The sequence below is a fragment of the Bufo gargarizans genome, chromosome 6, assembly GCF_014858855.1.
Source record: "Bufo gargarizans isolate SCDJY-AF-19 chromosome 6, ASM1485885v1, whole genome shotgun sequence".
NCBI classification, from domain to species: domain Eukaryota; kingdom Metazoa; phylum Chordata; class Amphibia; order Anura; family Bufonidae; genus Bufo; species Bufo gargarizans.
In genome coordinates this window covers 254,237,016-254,256,256 of record NC_058085.1, presented here as the reverse complement: position 1 = coordinate 254,256,256, position 19,241 = coordinate 254,237,016, and the positions used below count along the sequence as shown (strand labels likewise).

Genomic DNA, 19,241 nt, shown 5'->3' with positions numbered 1-19,241 from the left:
ACACTGTTTGCATTGGAATCTATGTCAGCAGCATGCAACTTACAGAATGTATAATTTATCATCCCTCTATGGGGAGGGTCTGCAAGACCTTTCTCTCTGTGTCCCTCCTGCCGAGATTTGGGTCAAACATTCCCAATGATCAGTACAGAAGAAAAGAAACGTATAAAACCTTCTGACAACACCAGTGCCAGGAAATGTTGCGCTGTACGGTAATTCAAGGCGCGTCCTGCCAGGACAAATCTCCATCGCTGGTGCAGAGTTGTATGACTTCAGCGAGTCATAAATTATACTACAATGCCAGTACATGGGAAAACGCAAGAGGCAAATGTCATCTTTTTAATAGATCTTAAGATAAATATGTGCTTCATGTTATCTGCTCGTCTGGGTTTGGCCTCATGCACACGACAGTATTTTTTTGCAGTCCGCAAAAAGGGATTCCGTTGTTCCGTGATCCGTGTCCGTTTTTGTTTCCATGTGTCTTCCTTTATTTTTGGAGGATCTCCAGACATGAAGGAAAGTAAGACCTCATGCACGCGGACGTTTTTTTTTGCGGTCCGCAAAAACGGTTTCCGTTGTTCCGTGATCCGTGTCCGTTTTTTATTCCGTGGGTCTTCCTTGATTTTTGGAGGATCCACGGACATGAAAAATAAATAAAAAATCTAAGTCAAGTTTGCCTTTGAAATGATAGGAAAAAACGGACACGGATCACGGACGCGGATGACAATCTTGTGTGCATCCGTGATTTTTCACGGACCCACTGACTTGAGTGGGCCGGGAACCGTTGTCCGTGAAAAAAATAGGGCAGGTCATATTTTTTTCACGGACTTGAAACACAGATCACGGACGCGGATGCCAAACGGTGCATTTTCCAATTTTTCCACGGACCCATTGAAAGTCAATAGGTCCGCGGAAAAAAACGGAAAACGGAACAACGGCCGCGGATGCACACAATGGTCGTGTGCATGAGGCCTAAAAAAAAATCTAAGTCAAGTTTTCCATGCAAATGATAGGAAAAAAACGGACGTGGACACGCGGACGCGGATGACAATCTTGTGTGCCTCCGTGTTTTTTCACGGTCCCATTGACTTGAATGGGTCCGTGAACCGTTGTCCATGAAAAAAATAGGACAGGTCATATTTTTTTCACGGACTGGAAACACGGATCACGGACACGGATGACAAACGGTGCATTAGCCGAGTTTTCCACAGACCCATTGAAAGTCAATGGGTCCACAGAAAATCACTGAAAAACAGAACAACGGACACGGGACACAACAACGGTCGTGTGCATGAGGCCTTTCTCTGATGATCAATTAAAAATTACTTAAAGGGCATCTGTCAGCAGATTTGTACCTATGACACTGGCTGACCTGTTACATGTGCGCTTGGCACCTGAAGGCATCTGTGTTGGTCCCATGTTCATACGTGCCCGCATTGCTGAGAATAATGATGTTTTAATATATGCAAATGAGCCTCTAGGAGCAATGAAGGCTAGGTCTACACGACGACATTTGTTGCGCGACAAAAAGTTGCGCGACAGACAGGGTGCAACATTTGTCGCGCAACATTTTGTTGCACTAATGTCGCGCGACAATTTTTATAATGGCAGTCTATGGTGTCGCACTGCAACATGCGATATGCTGCGACTGCAACGCGACAGTCGCAGAAAAATCCATCTCGAATGGATTTTCTGCGACTGTCGCGTCGCAGTCGCAGCATGTCGCATGTTGCAGTGCGACACCATAGACTGCCATTATAAAAATTGTCGCGCGACATTAGTGCAACAAAATGTTGCGCGACAAATGTCGTCATGTAGACCTAGCCTAAAGGTTCTGCTCTCTCTGCAACTGCTGCGCCCCCTGCACTTTGATTGACAGGACCAGGCAGTAAAAACATCATCTCGCCTGGCCCTGTCAATCAAAGTGAAGAAGGTGCAGCTGTTGTACAGAGAGCTGAGCCTCTAGGTGTAACAGCAATGTCCCCATTGCTCCTAGAGGCTCCTTTGCATATATTAAAACATCATTTTTTTTTTTAGCAATGTGGGCACATATGAACATGGGATCAACACAGATCATTTTTCTCAATAATGCGGACACATATGAACATGGTTCTATGTATTAAATAAGTTGAGAAAAGAAGAAATGAATCGCACATCCACTGCTAATGCTATGATCTCATCCCTGCGTTCCTGCAGGAGACAGCACTAAATAGCGCATGTGTACCACCTCCAAGCTACATGCTAAATGAGGCATTTGTGTACATTTTGATCAAAAGGCAATAAGCCCACTCACCACGCCAAGGTTGCCTCTATGAGTGGGTCCTAACCTAAAATTGGCGCGGCGCTACACGGTAACCACCAGTGCTGTGGCGCTATCCCGGCCGGCGGCGGCGGGACCCAGTGGCCAAACAGTCCCCCTGCTGCTTGACCATGCCATACCTAGCTCTGGGCCCCACCAACCAGCCAGAAAAACAGCACAGTGGCCCCCATGCAGCACCGCACCATGTGAACAGTTGTCAAAGCTCACCTGCTCTGAAGCTCATGGGGGCCACTGTGCTGTTTTTCTGGCTGGTTGGTGGGGCCCAGAGCTAGGTATGGCATGGTCAAGCAGCAGGGGTGCTGTTTGGCCACCGGGTCCCGCCGCCGGCCGGGATGGCGCCACAGCGCTGGTGGTCACCGTGTAGCGCCACGCCAATTTTAGGTTAGGACCCACTCATAGAGGCAACCTTGGCGTGGTGAGTGGGCTTATGCCTTTTGATCAAAATGTACACAAATGCCTCCTTTAGCATGTAGCATGGAGGTAGTACACATGCGCTATTTAGTGCTGTCTCCTGCAGGAACACAGGGATGAGATCATAATTAATTTCTTCTTTTCTCTCCTTATTTAATACATATGAACATGGGACCAACACAGATGCCTTCAGCTGCCAAGCACAAATGAAACAGGTCAGCCAGTGTCATAGGTACAAATCTGCTGACAGATGCCCTTTAAGGTTAAGGGAAGAATTACTGACAAAATCTCAAAACTAAAAAGGTTGGAAGCTAAATTAGATAAAAAAAGGTTATGCTAACTTCCAATAGACATTGGGGAACATTTGTTAAGATGAGCATTTTATATATCAGTTAACCGCTGGCGTTAAATGTACCACAAATTTTAAGAAGGTCACATATCTTAATAATTGTGGTGAGGTCCATGCATCAGTACGGAAATCTATGCCAGCTACAAGCTGGTGTAGATTTTAGGCATCATTTACACCCATTTCTGGAACAAATTAAAATAAAGCTGAGGCCCAACAGGATCCACTTTTTTGAAAAGTGGAAACAAAAAATGTGCACATTTTCACATAAGAAAACTGGTGAAGGCCTGAAGGGTGCTACTTTGTGTTAAAATGCTGTTCCGTTCTGTTAGAGACCTAAGATTAATAACCTCCATAATTCGTACCTCTCACTCCCGTCTTCAAGACTTTTCTCGAGCTGCACCTACTCTCTGGAATACTCTGCCCCGGAATACTAGGTCAGTTCACAACTTCTCCACCTTCAAACGTGCCTTAAAAACACATCTTTTCAGGCAGGCTTATCAAGCTTCCTAAAGGGGCTATTCCCCAACTAAACCTTCCCCCCACCAACTCCTCTGGCCTAAACTCGATCCTCTAGCGGTCCCAAACCCGAAGCAGATAGGCCCGCACCACTCTTGTCAGTTCAATAATGGCTCGAATCCTATTTATCACAATCAACTACCTTATGTGTCACCTCCAATTCCTCATAGATTGTAAGCTCTTGCGAGCAGGGCCCTGACTCCTAGTGTTTCAGTTGTATATTAGCCAGTTACTTTTGTTTCGTACATGAACCCTATGAATTTGTAAAGCGCTGCGGAATATGGTGGCGCTATTTAAATAAATAATAATAAGAATAATTATTATTATCATTTTCATGATCTCTGTTTGCTATCAATAAATGACTATGTTCGTGCTATAAACCTACACCAATCTCTCAGTACTGCCAAATACATCTGTACAGAGTGAGCTCTGCTGTTTTGCAGAGATGTAGCATTTATACCACGCAGTATGTAGTGGCCAAGTGTGGAATTTGTTACAACAACCCAAAAACCTCAGCACTTTAATATCTACCTTGGACCCAATAAACACCATTAGCTGTACTGTGATGACCTCCAGAATCTGTGCAATATGGGCAATAGTGTTTATTTTATTCATTTTATAAGAACAGCTAAAATAGATTCTAAAATAGTGCAGAAAGCAGCGTAGGTGATCAGCATTCTCCTATGTTATAAACGGACCCGTCAAACTTGTTGCTCTCATCCACTGGATGAACAGTGGACTATACTGTGACAGATCTGAAGTTCTGCCGAGGTCGAGGAAAATTTTGACATACAGGTGAAACTCAAAAAATTTGAATATTGTGCAAAGTTCATTTATTTCAGTAATGCAACTTAAAAAGTGAAACTAACATATGAGATAGACTCATTACATGGAAAGCGAGATATTTCGAGCCTTTATTTGTTATAATTTGGATGATTATGGTTTACGGCTTATGAAACCCCCAAAGTCACAATCTCAGGTACCCTTTGCTCAGGGGGTATGGATTAATTAGCTGACTAGAGTGTGACACTTTGAGAATAGAATATTGAACCTTTTCACAATATTCTAATTTTAGGTTGAATTACTGAAATAAATGAAGTTTTGCACGATATTCTAATTTTTCTAGTTTTACCTGTATTAGTTTTGGCTCTTTTAAAGAGGTTGTGTCACTTCAGCAAATGGCATTTATTATGCAGAGAAAATTCTAATTTTAAGCTGCATTAATGCAATTCCTTTTAATTTGCATTACTGAAATAATTGGACTTTTTCACGATATTCTAATTTTTCAAGTTTCACCTGCATATGGTATATCTGGAAATGTTATCTACCGCTGCGCTAGATCAGCATATGTTTAGGAACAAAAAAAATAAAGAAATAAGTTGTTGACCCATAATCTTCTGTGTTAAAATTCCTTGTGTGGGTGAGGATCTATGTGGCAGCCATTACAACCCAAGCGGTGATTGTTCTTACCTATTTTTTCCTGATTCCTAAATATCTAATCTATAGCTATATGGAAAACTATAAAACTGTATAAATAGACTTTCAATACTGGTAACCGAATAACTGAAAATAAAGATATGTTGGCCTGGCAGATTTGATGCAGAAATGTAACTAATTGCACTTTTTACAAAAATGTTTGATGCCTCATAGAGACATGTCAGAAGTTTTGATCACAGGGGGTCAGAGGACCCCCACCGCTCACTGAAACAAAGGTGCAGAAGTGCTTGGGTGAGTGCTTCGCCCCTTCGGCTGTAATCAGCTCACAGACCGCTATGATCCAGACTTCAGCTTCTGAGGAGAGTCGATCAAAGCTGATGGGGCACAGAACTCATCTGAACACTTCTGCACATTTGTTTCAGAGATCAAAGGAGATCTCAGCACCCAGACCCCCACTGTTCAAAATGTCTGACCCATTCTATATACTGAATGCAATTGTTTCTGCAGCATGTGCAAGAATTTCTGCAAGCCCCATTCCTGTATGGACTAGTAGCAAAAATATCTACAACATATCTGCTCCATCTGAACCCAACTTTGAGACGTATTACAAGGATACTTAGGATTTCTAGAAGAGTCAGAGGATAGGAGTAACATACTTTTCACTGCTGCTCTGCTCCACTTGAGGACAGTTATAATTGTTAACTCCAGCACTGAGTCCTAAGTCTGAAATTCTTTAGAATATCAGGCTTCTGTTCAGATCCTTTATGCTAGTTTCACATTAGCATTGAGAAATTCAGCAGCCAGTTCCGGTAGGCTGTTGTGGCATAAATGCTGGCTGTCGACCAGACAAAAACCACTGAATGCAGCGTCATTTGTCGTCCGAAAACCGGCATTTATGCTGGAAACGGGCCGGTTCACCATCTAATCCCATTATTGTGGACATAATGGAGATCCAGCGGTGCCTGTCCTTGTCCGGCAATACCGTATACGGTGAACTCACTTAATAATGCTACTGTGAACATAGCCATACAGAGCAGCTGATCTTTATCAGTTTAGTTAAAGTATAAGCACAAGCTTTTAATGGGGGTGCCCTGGAGACCCTCTTTCTCAGGATCGAGAGAATGTTAGGGCCCCCCAGAGCTTTTACTAGGTGGGGGGGGGGGGCACATGGCCGCACACTCCCTTGGAACCTCCTCTTTTAAGGGTTAACTTATTAGTTGTTACATGAGTATTCAGTGTGATGATGTATTTATTTATGAAATGTTATATTTATTCCGATTTATCCAATTTACTTAGTAACCCTAAATAAACATTGTGGCCAATATTATCCATAATTAGTTGTCTATTGTTTTCATGTATTATTCATGTATTTAATGTGTCACGGCGGGCGTGCACTCAGACTCACAGATAACCCACCAACCAGGCTCTGGGCGAGAGACAGGGTAGGGGGTCACCTCCTAGCTAATCCCTGATGTCTTTCCCTGCACTGCTCAGCCCACATGCAGACCTTTATGGTAGATAAGATGTGTCTCCGTGCCTGGGCTGAAAACACCCTAAATTCCCTGAGATGGTGAAGAGGGGAAATAGGAGCAGCCTGCTCGCACAGAACCTGGATGGGAGAGATGACACAAAACAACCAAACTTGAAATCACACTTATCTTTCTGAGCTGGAACAGACAACCTTCCTTCCTAGCTTCCAAGACCACAATGATTCTTATAATCCGCTCAGAGCACTGGGATGGTGTGCTATTTAAACTAATGACCCCACCCAGTGCACCTGATGAGAGGCGGATCCAGCACGGCTCCAAAACAAACACTAAACTCGTGCTGCTATCCTGGCCGACCTCCGCACATCATCAGAGTGGGGCATGACATAATGCTCGTTTATATCTTTTTCGAAGGAGTTGTGCTGCTATGGTAATGACATGGTCAGCCCCTTTCATACTGTGTGATTCTATAATACAGTGATATCCAGACTGGACTGTGAACAATCAAATCCACTTACTTCCATGTAACCTCCAACTGCAGCTTAATGGTCCCCAGCTCTGTGATGTCTACAATGATGACCCTTGGCCGAGTGGTAAAAAAGTCAGCACTGTCACAAGTCACAACCCCCACCATGATGGTGGTCAAGCCGCGTAGCTCTATGACCTGAAAAATGGAAGAAAATAGGAGATCTTATTCTCAGTCTTAATGGTCTCATTCTGACAATCCTATAGATAAAAAGAGGCTGTAGGATCTCTGCCTGACTGACGGCTTCCTCTTCATATATATGAACTACGATGGTCAAGTCAGCTGGAGGATACATTTTAGTGGAGATATTTGTTCGGGACAATTTACAAAGGATCTGATTTATTTTTGTGGCCCATGACGAAGAATGTAAATAAAATCCCTGATTCATTCCAGGTATTGCAGTAAAGTCGCACATCTGTCTAGGCTTTCCATGTAGATTTATTGGAGGACTGCTGGTTACATTCGACCTGCCACTGTGCGCCAGGCTAAGCCATCTATGCACTGAGTACACATATATTATGTAAGGTATGCATACCTTTTTACCCTATAGACCTTTAACACTGAGGGGTGTCTTCGAGGTCGGTCAGATGCCATAAATACTGTTTAAAGGTTCCATATGTTTCTGGACATCTGGGAATTGTTAGTCTAACTACTCTGCTGCCGTTCTGTGACTCTACAGTATAGAACAGGCCACTTATATGAACAGCAAAGACATTTTGTATCAGCTGACAGCAACTGATGGGAACAGCCATATTTCACATGCCAGTCTTAGAAATGCACTGATGTAAGTGGAAGGACTCATAAATATGTTTGATGCATCTTCTAGCAGTCTGTGCACCAGAAAATCAAATGTATGCAACCAATTTTGAGATATGATTTAAACAAATTGTGGCGCAAATTCTAGTAGATCTGTCATGCCACAAACACAGAGCAGCATAATATTTAAAAACGGCATTTTTATTTTTTATTTTAAATGCTGAGTCCAGGGTCTCATACCACAGTGGGACCCAACGGTCCAGGAGAAAATAAAACATTTGGAGCTTCCTTTGGAGCCAATCACTTGCTACTAGGGTCTATTTCTTCGTTTGAATCAAAACCTATTAGACTATATTAATAATACTGGGGGTGGTTGAGCATTTAAAGGCTTTTCCAGGTTCTGAGCTCAACCCGGACATAACCCCTTCTTTCCCATTCAGCCCCTCTCAGTTGAGCATCGGAGCATTTCATGCTCCAATGCTCTCCCTTTCAAAGGCTGTTTGTTTACCTTTTTACACTGCTGTTTTACAGGCTCGGGCAGTGCTAAAGACCGCCCGTTGGTGCCAGTGACGTCACTTGGCTCAATGCTAGGCGGAAGCCTCCACCTAGCATACCCAGGTACATCACCGGATCTTAAGAAAAATCCCTTGCCCTGTGCTATACAGTACAGGGCACAGGAGAGCAAAGAGGGGCTGTGAGGGGGAAGAAGGGGTTATGTCCGGGTTCAGCTCTAAACCCGGACAACCTCTTTAAATTAAAGATGGGCAGGCGGCTTCAATCAGTTATAAAGATTAAATATCCTGTACCTTGATTTCAAAATTCTCGCAGAGATTCGGTATAAATATTCTCTCCTCCTCGTCCCACACTTGGCTGTCGTCTGTTTCTATCTTGCCTTTTAACCTCCACCTCTGGCGACCCAAACGTATCAACACCTACGGAACAGCATGCCATAAAGTTAAGTAGGGAATACAGACACCACTTTCTAACATGTGCGGGTGTAGTTCTGGGTATTTATAGTGTGACTCTGACATTGTACAACGCAGTAATCGCTCCCTCATGTGAGAACTGAGCCGATGAAGACTGGGGGTTTATGAAGCTAAATGTACCTGGCAGGACTGCAACCTGTGACCTTCTCTTGTCAATTACTAAGAACTTTCATAAAACTGGAAGAAATTGGTTTGGTTGGGGCTCCAGAGCATCAATTGAGCTCAATAACCACAAAAATTAGGAAAATAAGTAACTGACGAATTTATGAAACAACTTCCTTTGACAATTGAAACATTGAAAGGACAAATATATAAAACATTGCCTTGCCGACACCTTTTGGCAGCAAAAAATGATGCAATTGGTATATGACCGCATGGCCATATGTGAATATGGTACAAGTCATGTGTCTTAGGGAAAATTTACATCACCGTTTAGTTTTCCCTTCTTCTGATCCGTCAAAAAAACAAAAAACGGATCCTTTAATTTGAGCATCCATTATGCTAATTTTGCATCCGTTTTAACCATTTCTATCTGAGATCCAATATTTTAGATGGAAGAGAAAGTCCTTCGTGGAGCGCTTTTCTGTTGTTTAAAATAACGGATCTCAGATGGAAATTGCTAAAATGGATGGAAATGAACGGATGCTCAAAATAAAGGATCCTTTTTTTTGTATTTCTTCTGTTGGATGAGAAGAATGAAAAACGAAATGGTGATGTGAACTTAGCCTTTAGAACTCGTCTGCATTGTAGGAATGGTCAGACAGCCTTGGACAATCAACAATTTTTAAAGAAAGTTTCACTAATATATAACTTTTATTTTCGTTCTGTCAGATGGCGAGACCTCAGACCTTGTCCTCGTTCCCACAGCTACATATAATTCCCTGTAACAATCTATCAAAGCGGATGATAAACTGCAGCCATTAATCTGTTCATACACCATGTAGCACCAGTGCTGGCTGTGGTTCCACTTGAACAGAGCTCACTGTTCCCCTGGTTTATGGTTACTGGAAGTGAGCTCATGGTTATCATAATTCTGAGTTTTATGGACTATGACACGGTTCGGTCTTACTAACTAATACCAGTTGAAAAATAATATTTCCTGTAAATGCTTACTTTACCTCATAATGGTCTCCAGGGCAGAGCCGAGCATAGCCTACCAGACCTAGACAGGACAAGAGAAATGTCACAATTACTCAAACTGTCTGAACTTCTGTCAAGGAGAGTCCTGGTATCTAGTGAAGAATGGACTCTCCCCAAACATGCTGCACCCCACTAACACCAATACAATAGTATCCTGCTGCTTAGTCAGTGAGCACCTCCAACCTTGCGAATGGTGAGGAATTGAAACTCTTAATATATTACAAAGTTGTAGGAGTTTTCATTATACAATAAAAGACTATTGTTTAAATATGATATGTGGTCCCAACACAAGGTCAGTAGAGTCCTACAGGAAGGATTTCCCGTAAATAACTGGAAAAGAGGACAGAACTAGATAGACAATCCCTACTGCACATATAACCTGACTGTGCAACAGCTTAGCAGTTTTATATACAGTTTGGTCCACTTTCAAGGTTGTACTGAGGAGATGCGAGGTGCCACTATGTTTATGCACTAGTGTGTATGGGATTTACCTTTCATCTTAATAAGGAATTCGCCCAGATGGACCTCTAACGCGCCTTCAATCATACACATGTCCTAGAGGGAGATACAAAAAATTCAAGATCAGAATGTTAGCCTGACACGTCCTGACTGCATCAGCCTGTAACATCCGGACTGCGCCCTGAATATTACCCAGTCTACTGTTCCATTATTCACAAAGACAGATGCTAAAAAAAATCTTTGGTTTCAATTCCTTGTCATTTATAAGATCTCTACTTGCTGTCAGTAAATAAAACATTATGGTTTACATCCAGAGGATGAAAGATTGAGCTTGCAATATGCTTGTCACACAGCTTTTTCCACTGTATCTGAACTCTCATCTAAAGAGACGTGCACCACTGTCACCAGGACATTTTCTTGAGAGAGTTTAATCAGGACAATTCCAATCCACTAACAGCAAAAAAAGAGATCTCTTGTGAGGAACTGACATACAAAGTCTGATAGCAATTTGCAGAGCTTTGCATTATACAATAATTAGGTTTATTAAAGTAAAAACGGAATATCTTAGACAGCATTTGTCAGCAGATTTGTATATATGAAACTGGCTTACCTGCTCCATGTGCACTTGGCAGCTGATGGCATCTGTGTTGGCCCCATGTTTATATGTGCCTGCATTGCTGATGTTTTAATATATGCAGAAGAGCCTCTAGGAGCAACAGGGGTGTTGCCGTTACTCCTAGAGGCTCTATTTTCTCTGCAACTGAGGCAACACTTTCCACTTTGATTGAATCAAAGTGCAGAGGGCACAACATTTTCATAGAGAGCAGAGCCTCTAGGTGTAACGGCAACACCCCCGTTGCTCCTAGAGGCTCATTTGCATATATTAAAACTTCAGCAATGCCACCTTTCAAATACTAAAAAACCTACCACAATTCAGCCAAGAATTTTTGGGCTTTGCTATTACAGTGTTCAGTGTTTGCTAAAAATGACATGACGTCCTTATTCTGTGGGTCAGTATGACTGGTGATATGAAATTTGCATAGTTTTTATTATGTTTTACTTCTTTTAAAAAATCTTTGAAAAATACAAATTTTCATTGCATCACCAGACATAACTTTCTTTTATATTTCCTATTTATATTTGTCTACAGAGCTATACAAGAGCTTGTTTTTTGCGGGTGCGAACTATAGTTTATATTGGTACCACTAGAGTATGTATGACTTTTTGATCACTTTTTATAAAAAAAAATTGGAGTGGCAAGATGACCAAAAAATTTCGAATCATGAAGTTTTTCAGTTCACGGCACAGGAAAAATATTTTTAGATTTAATAGTTTGGATATTTTTAGAAGTGACTATAACTGTTATATTTATTTTTTATTGTCTATTTCTTTTATATGTAAAATTGGGAGTGGTGATTTGAATTTTCATTATTTTTTTTAACTTTTTTTACTGTAATTCCTAGTCTTAGTTTTTCCCCATCATTCTGCACTCAATACCCCATAATGAGAAAGTGACAACAGAATGTTCTAAATCTTTGCTAATTTATTGAAAAGGAAAAACTACAATCTTGCGTTGACATAAGTATTCACACCCTTTACCCAGGACTTAGTTGAAGCGTCTTTGGCAGTGATTACATCCTCCAGTGTTCATGGGTATGATGCCACAAGGTTTGCACACCTGAATTTAGGGGTTTTCTGTCAATCTTTGCAGATGCTCTCATTATGTCAAGTTGGATGCGGGCTGTCAGTGGCCAGCCATTATGAGGTATCTTCAGCGATGTTCGATTGGGTTCATATCAGGGCTTTGGCTGGGCCATTCAAGGACATTCATAGAATTGTCCCTAAGCCACTCCTGTGTTGCCTTGGCTGTGTGCTTAGGGTCATTGTCTTGTTGAAAGAGGAACCTTCGGCCCTGTCTGTAGTCCAGAGCACTCTGTATCAGGTTTTCATTAAGAATATCTCTGTACTTTTTCAAAAGGAGGTAGGTAGGTACTCACTTAAAGAGGCAACCTTGGCGTGGTGAGAGGGCTTATGCTTTTTGATCAAAATGTATACTAATGCCTCATGTATAGCATGCAGTAAAGGGGGCATTACACTTAATATTGCACTGAGAAGCAATATTAATTATGCTGAGAAGCAGTTATTAGATCAAAGCATAGCATGGGGATGTGCGATCCAGTTCTTTTTTCTCCTTTTGGATACCTCTGTACTTTGTTTCATTCAGCTTTCCTTCAATTCTAACCAGTCTCCCTGTCCAAGCGGCTGAAAAACACCCCAACAGGATGATGCTGCCACCACCTTACTTCACTGTAGATATGGTATTGTGCAGGTGGTGAGCACTGCTTGGTTTCCTCCGGACATTAAACTCAGAATTTGAGGCGAAAAAGTTCAATCTTGGTTCCATCAGACCAGAGAATCTTGTGTTTTGCAGTCTGAGAGTCCTTAAGGCTGGGTTCACACCTGAGCGTTTTACAGCGCGTTCCTACGCGCTGTAAAACGCTCAACAGGCAAAAAACAATTATTCCCTATGGGAATGGTGCTCACCTGAGCGTTTTACAGCGTATACGAACGCGCTGTAAAACGCCCTACGCCCCAAGAAGTACAGGAGCTTCTTTGGGGCGAATTGTCGCACGTTCTCGCACATAGACTTAGCGGGAATGCGCGACAATGGGCGTTTGCTTGTATCCTCGCACCTATGTAAATGCCCGATAAATACGCTTGTAAACAGCGCTTATCGGGTATGCTCAGGTGTGAACCCAGCGTTACATGCTTTGTTTACATACTCCAGGCAGGCTTTCATGTGTCATTTCTTACCAATGCCCTTCTTCCTGGTTGTTCCAAACTTCTTTCATGTAGGAAAACTTTCAATGAAGCAGAATTTTTTGTACCTTTCTCCAGATCTGTCTTCACACAATCGGGTCTCTGGGTTCTACAGACAGTTCTTTCTTCCTCATGGCTTGGATTTTTCTCTGATATGCATTGTCAGCTGTGAAGTGTATAGGAGTGTGTCTTTCCCAATCATGCCCAGTCAGCTGAATTTACCACAGGTGGACTCAAGGATGATGAAGAGAAATGGAAAGCCCCCGGAGCTAAATTTCGAATGTCAAATGAAAGGGTCTGAATAGTTATGTCCATGCAAATTTTTAGTTTTACCTTTTTAATAAATTAGCAAAAATTTATAGAATTCTGTTTTCAGTTTCTCTAGGCTCTACTGGCAGTTCTTTCTTCCTCATGGCTTTATTGTATTTTTCAGCTGTCAGACCTTATACAGAGAGGGTTGTATATTTCAAAATCATGCCCAATCAACAGAATTTACCACAGGTGGACTCCTAGCAAAGATGATCAAGAGAAATGGGAGGCACCCAGAGATAAATTTCAAACATTTCTAAAATTTCGTTTTCACCTTCTCATTGTGCGGTATTGAGTGCAGATTAGTATAGGCAAATTTGATGTTTTTTTTTAATCTTAGCACAAGGCCACAAGATAACAAAATGTGAAAAAAGTGTAAAGATCTGAAGACTTCCTGAATTCATGTATGGAGAAACATCCCCTGCATGCTAATGCTGTACTGCTATAATGATGTATGGCATTATGCATTAAGGGGTTAAAGTGCATATGTCAGCAGGATCGACTCTATCAAACCAGTGATAATGTCTGGTTAGGCTGACCCTATTAATTAAAAACATATCTTTTTCCCTTGATCCGTTGCTGCATTTAGGAGATATAAATTATTATTATCTTAAAAAAAAAAAGGATATGCTAATTAGGGCTTAAGAGCACAGTGGATGGACCCTTACCACTCTGTGCACCTTAACGCCTCTGCTCTGCTTCCCTGGACACTCCGTCCTTCACTTGACTAACAAGGCATCCAGGTGGAGGAGGGAGTCTCCAGGGAAGCAGGGCAGAAGAGCTAAGGTGCACACAGATGCTAAGAACTGCCCTTGGTGCATTTCAGCCATAATTTGCATTTAAAAACACCTAAACACAGCAATGGGTTGGGGGAAGACAGGTATGTTTTAATCAGCAGGGTTCACCCTAGAAGGCATTATGGCTGGTTTATTAGGCTTGATCCTGCTGACAGATGGCCTGACAGTTTTCTTTAGGGGTTTTTAAGCACAGCATACTCTGGGTGTGATGTTCTTTCAGACGTTCTCCCACAGAAAAAGAAATGTAATTTTGGGTGACTAAAAATGTCACCCCCCCCAAAAAAAAAACGTAGCACTTTTATGGCAGCTAACTAAACAGCAAGAAAAAAAAAAGTAAACGCCAAGAATGAGGCAGAGGTTGAGTTTAGCGCAGGAAAGTCACAAGGTTTATTCAGAGATGTCACCACATTTGAAATGAAAAAGGCCAGGCAGCCAATCCTATTAACCCAGCTGCTGGGGTCTCTCAGGCTCATTTCCATCAAGTCTGTGCTGTACATATAGAGACAAATAACATCTGTCCTTCCTCATCCTCCACACGTGTATCTGGCATGTCCTCTCTGTTTATGGACATTTTCAGCCTGTTGCCGTAATTTAAAGCAGATGCCTGATGGACTCCTGGGTAGGACATGATAAATAAGGGACTCATAAATGTCAGCAGAGCCTCTTCAACTACAGATATACTGTATCACTGAGTAGCGAGGACATTGTCATCATTACAGGTCAAGGCTTCATGTCCCTGTAGATATTGTTCTGTAAGCCACTGAAGTCATTTTTGATCAAATCTAGATGTTAAATGCAGGGTCAGTGCCCAAAGAAACAGTAGTGAATTATAAAATGGGAAGGGAGCAAATACAATCCAATCCTAAGGAAGGACCCCTACAAGAAAACATATTGGACTCGATGTTATTAGTCTAAATGTGGCCAGTATGGACTAAAATGTGTATCACTGCGCTAACCGATGATTGTCTTTTCAATTGATGCTCAACCATCAATCAACTTTTATCTAATGTGTACGGCTACCTTTAAGACCTATCAGTGGGCCTTCTTTAAAACCCTGTAGTAATATGTACCTAACATTGATGCAAACAATGGTGGGATGACGTCAATCACATCAGAAAAGTCACAAAGCAATAGAGAGTATTTCAGGAGTGGAGTGTGACTCGTCCACCAGTGAAGGTATTAGTGGCGTAGTAAGCGCTTCAGAGAACACTACCCTGCATCAGCGTCAATCACAGGTTCAGGAGCACCTGCGCTCAACTAAGTACACTACAGTGGGGATCAATGCGCAGGCGCCAGAAAATAGATCATACGGCGCAAGTGCGAAATCTCAGGATGGAATTGTGCCTGAAAGAATTCAAAAGGCTATCGATCAAATGCGAAGGGGCGGGAAGGAGGCTGGGTGAGCGCTTCACAGTTAAGCACTGCTTCTTGTGCATTTGCAAGAGTAAAATCTGGCAGAATAAAAGTTAATATTCACACTACTCTAGATGATAAAAGCTCAAAGGGTAGGCCTGTCCTTCTCTCCCCGGCCCCCTACCTAACGCTGTCAACAGCTTAAAAGGGCCACAGCTGTCGACAGATTAACTTAAAAATTGTTGTCCATCTATTTTCCCCTTTTAAATTTGCACCCCAGCCTGGAATACCTGTGGAGAAAGCACAACCATCTGATTCCTGACACTCTGTTCTGGCTCCCTATCTCTTTTTACTGGTCTTCCAGTCTCCGATTATCAACTTACACACGGACAGGGTCATCATGCGCCATGTCACCGCGGGGTCACGTCAAATTCCTGGCGTTTTCATGCAACTCATATTATGTAACAATATACTATGCTCCACATTAGGCATTCAGTTCTATTTTGCAGTTTTTCTATGTACTTTACAGTTTGGGCTTGTGCCACATCAGTTATGAGACACAGTGAGTTAAATTTAGCATATAATATTGTAATTTGTTAATTTCCTATTCTCTCTAATTAGAAAGGGTACAGAATGGTCTGATGAAGTCTGTTCAACTGAAAACGTTCACAATTTCCTTTTCCACTCTCTGGTCTGGGTTAGGAACCTTCAATGAGCACTTCCTGTTTTAACCAGATTGCTGTGATTTACTACAAAAAAAAGAGTGATGACATTGACATAACAGTGGAGACAAGTGAAAAGTCGCATAGTGGAGAAAGCAGCTCAGATTATCTGTGCTGATCTTGTAAAGGAAGTGACATGTTCTATTGTGTGATGACATCAGTGGGCAGGGGCAGTCTCATGAGGAGGAAAAGTGACAAAAGGAGGGTAAAAGAAGGGCTATCTGTCTAAACAACGGAACAGCATAAAATCACTGCCAGGTACTGGTCGCATACTACCTCAGTGCACTCCTGGAAGTTCTTGCTCAGTTCTATGAGACTTTCCCTGGAGGCTTTCGTTGAAGGAGACAGGGAGAATGCATGTTTCATGTTGCACGTTCCAACCCGTAGCCGCCATTGTATGCAGTAGGTTTCATACAGCTCTTCAATCTATGGAAATGCCAATAGGTAACGGGTGTATATATCGCTTATATTAGTCAGAATGTTCATTAACACACAGAATACAGATATGTAATAAGAATGGATTGTTCTTTGTTTCTAGCATGAATGGTGAATGGAGCAATTTCCTCTATAAAAGCACATTGCCATATTAAAGAGCATCTGTCAACAGATTTGTTTCTATGAAACTCGCTGACCTGTTGTATGTGCACTTGGCAGCTGAAGGCATCTGTTTTGGTCCTATGTTCATATGTGTCCGCATTGCTGAGAAAAATTATGTTTTAACATATGCAAATTAGCCTCTAGGAGCAAAGGGGGGCGTTACTGTTACATCTAGAGGCTCAGCTCTCTCAGCAACTACCGCGCCCTCTCCACAGGTCCAGGCAGTGCAAACTTCATCATGCCTGCCTGGCCCTGTCAATCAGAGTGCAGATGGTGTGGCAATTACAGAGAAAGCTGAATCTCAAGGTGTAACGACAATGCCCCCGTTGCTCTTAGAGGCTCATTTGCATCTTTTAAAACTTTATTTTTCTCAGCAATGTGGGCACATATGAACATGAGACCAACACAGATGTCTTCAGCTGCCAAGCGCGCATGCAACAGGTCAGCCACTTCCATAGGTACAAATCTGCTGACAGATGCCCTTTAAAGGGAACCTGTCATCAACTTTGTCCTGACCGTACTGAGGTATAAAGTACTGACAGAAATGCTGATGTCAGCGGTGTGTCGCACATCAGCTAAAAGTAAGCGGTTGCCGAGAACCAGCATTTATTTATTTTATGCACTTATATAGCGCTACTATATTCTGCAGCGCTTTACAGACATTAGCATCCAACTGTCCCCAATGGGGCTCACAATCTAAGCTCCCTATCAGTATGCCTTTGGTGTGTGGGAGGAAACCGGAGTACCTGGAGGAAACCCACGCAAACACGGGGAGAACATACAAACTCCATGCAGATGTTGTCCTTTGTCAGATTCGAACCTAGGACCCCAGGGCTGTAAAGCATCATAATTATTGTGGCCCAGGCCTTGAAAAGAGTCAAATCTACCTGAGAAGAGTCACGGTTATTTATAATCTCCTGCTCTCCCCGTCCATCTGGTTCTCGGCAACCCCTTCTTTTAGCTCATGAGTGACACCACTGAAATCAGCATTTCTGTCACTACTTTATACTGCCCTCACCATAAAATTGATGACAGTTTACCTTTAAATACATACTGTAATAAGTTGTTTCTATACAAACTATGTCCCAAAGGCCATCCATCGATTTCAATGACTGCTCTGTGTCCGCCAGAGAGGGGGACGCTTTCTATTACCTCAATATTCCCCATTTGACAATTATTCACTCTCAAAACGAAAAGCAAAAATGAAAAATCAAACACAATATGTCGTTTTTTGGCTGGACCAGGTAATAAGTAAACAGAGCTGGACTCCTGTATCTGGTTGTCATCTCTATGATTTCGAATACATACAAGTGACAAGCTCTGGACAAAGTCAGCTCCACAGGTGAGGCCACCACTCTGCATGAGAAAGGACATGATCCCCATTATGTAACACGATCAGCTAGGGCCTGCGCAGCGTCCTGGAATGTGTCATCCAGAACAATGCATCTTGTAATGGTCACGTTTGGCATTCTGGAATCCGGCAGCGGAGAGAATATTATCTTTACTGGCGACCTTCAAATTACAGGGTAACATGGAGCTATTTCCTGAAAAATGTTGCACATTCCACAAAGGCAATGGGATGACAAGAACTTTTCTAAATTACAGTTTACTGGGGAAGAAAAAAAAGCAGATAGGATTGCAACAAATGAACGAGATAAAGGGACTGCTCCCTATCAAGGTCACAGTGCTGGACTTCCTGCAGGAGGACTGATAATGACTGTAATTCAAAATGCCTTCCTGATCACCTTGGGTCCCATCATTGCAGTCAGAACTCTCATTCTACTAGTCTGCAATATGATAAGCTGATTTATAATGAATCTATGTTTTATGATTATAACAATCACCTTTAAAATATTGCTGTGTCTGGCAGTAGAGTAACTGACGGGTCTCGTCTTTTCTCTCATCTCAGCATCAAAACCCTCTTAGAGGCTAAAATATTTGCTTTGATTTGTTGTTGTTTTTTGTCAAGTTGTTAAGAATCTATTCACACTTTTTTTTATCGGTTTCATGGAAAATTGGGTGAAAACCAAAATGGCCACTATTGAGGTATAGAGAGGCGGAGTATGTAGCAATGCATTAGCAGGTAAATTTGCTATTTAAGACCCTGGAAGGTTTTTTAGGGGATTTTCCCACAAACTATATTTATCAACTTTTCACACATAAATGTATATTTGCTTAGGGTATGACCTCTAGGCCCCCCACCATTCACGGGAATTGGAAACTCCGAATCCCCTGTGTGAATGGAGATTTACTTCTATG

General features: G+C 42.1%; 1 protein-coding gene across 7 annotated transcripts in view; it reads right to left on the bottom strand.

The window, feature by feature from the left end:
* The window catches only part of RIPOR3 (RIPOR family member 3), a 174,643-nt gene that overhangs the window by 34,960 nt on the left and 120,442 nt on the right, over positions 1–19,241 (bottom strand). For all 7 annotated transcript variants that reach the window (XM_044296572.1, XM_044296570.1, XM_044296569.1 and 4 more), the window contains exons 7-11: positions 16,662–16,811; positions 10,417–10,480; positions 9,904–9,947; positions 8,606–8,731; positions 7,036–7,181 (exon numbers count right to left, since the gene is read on the bottom strand). In XM_044296572.1, the coding sequence (XP_044152507.1) occupies positions 7,036–7,181; positions 8,606–8,731; positions 9,904–9,947; positions 10,417–10,480; positions 16,662–16,811 (530 nt within the window). The remainder of the gene's footprint in view (positions 1–7,035; positions 7,182–8,605; positions 8,732–9,903; positions 9,948–10,416; positions 10,481–16,661; positions 16,812–19,241) is intronic.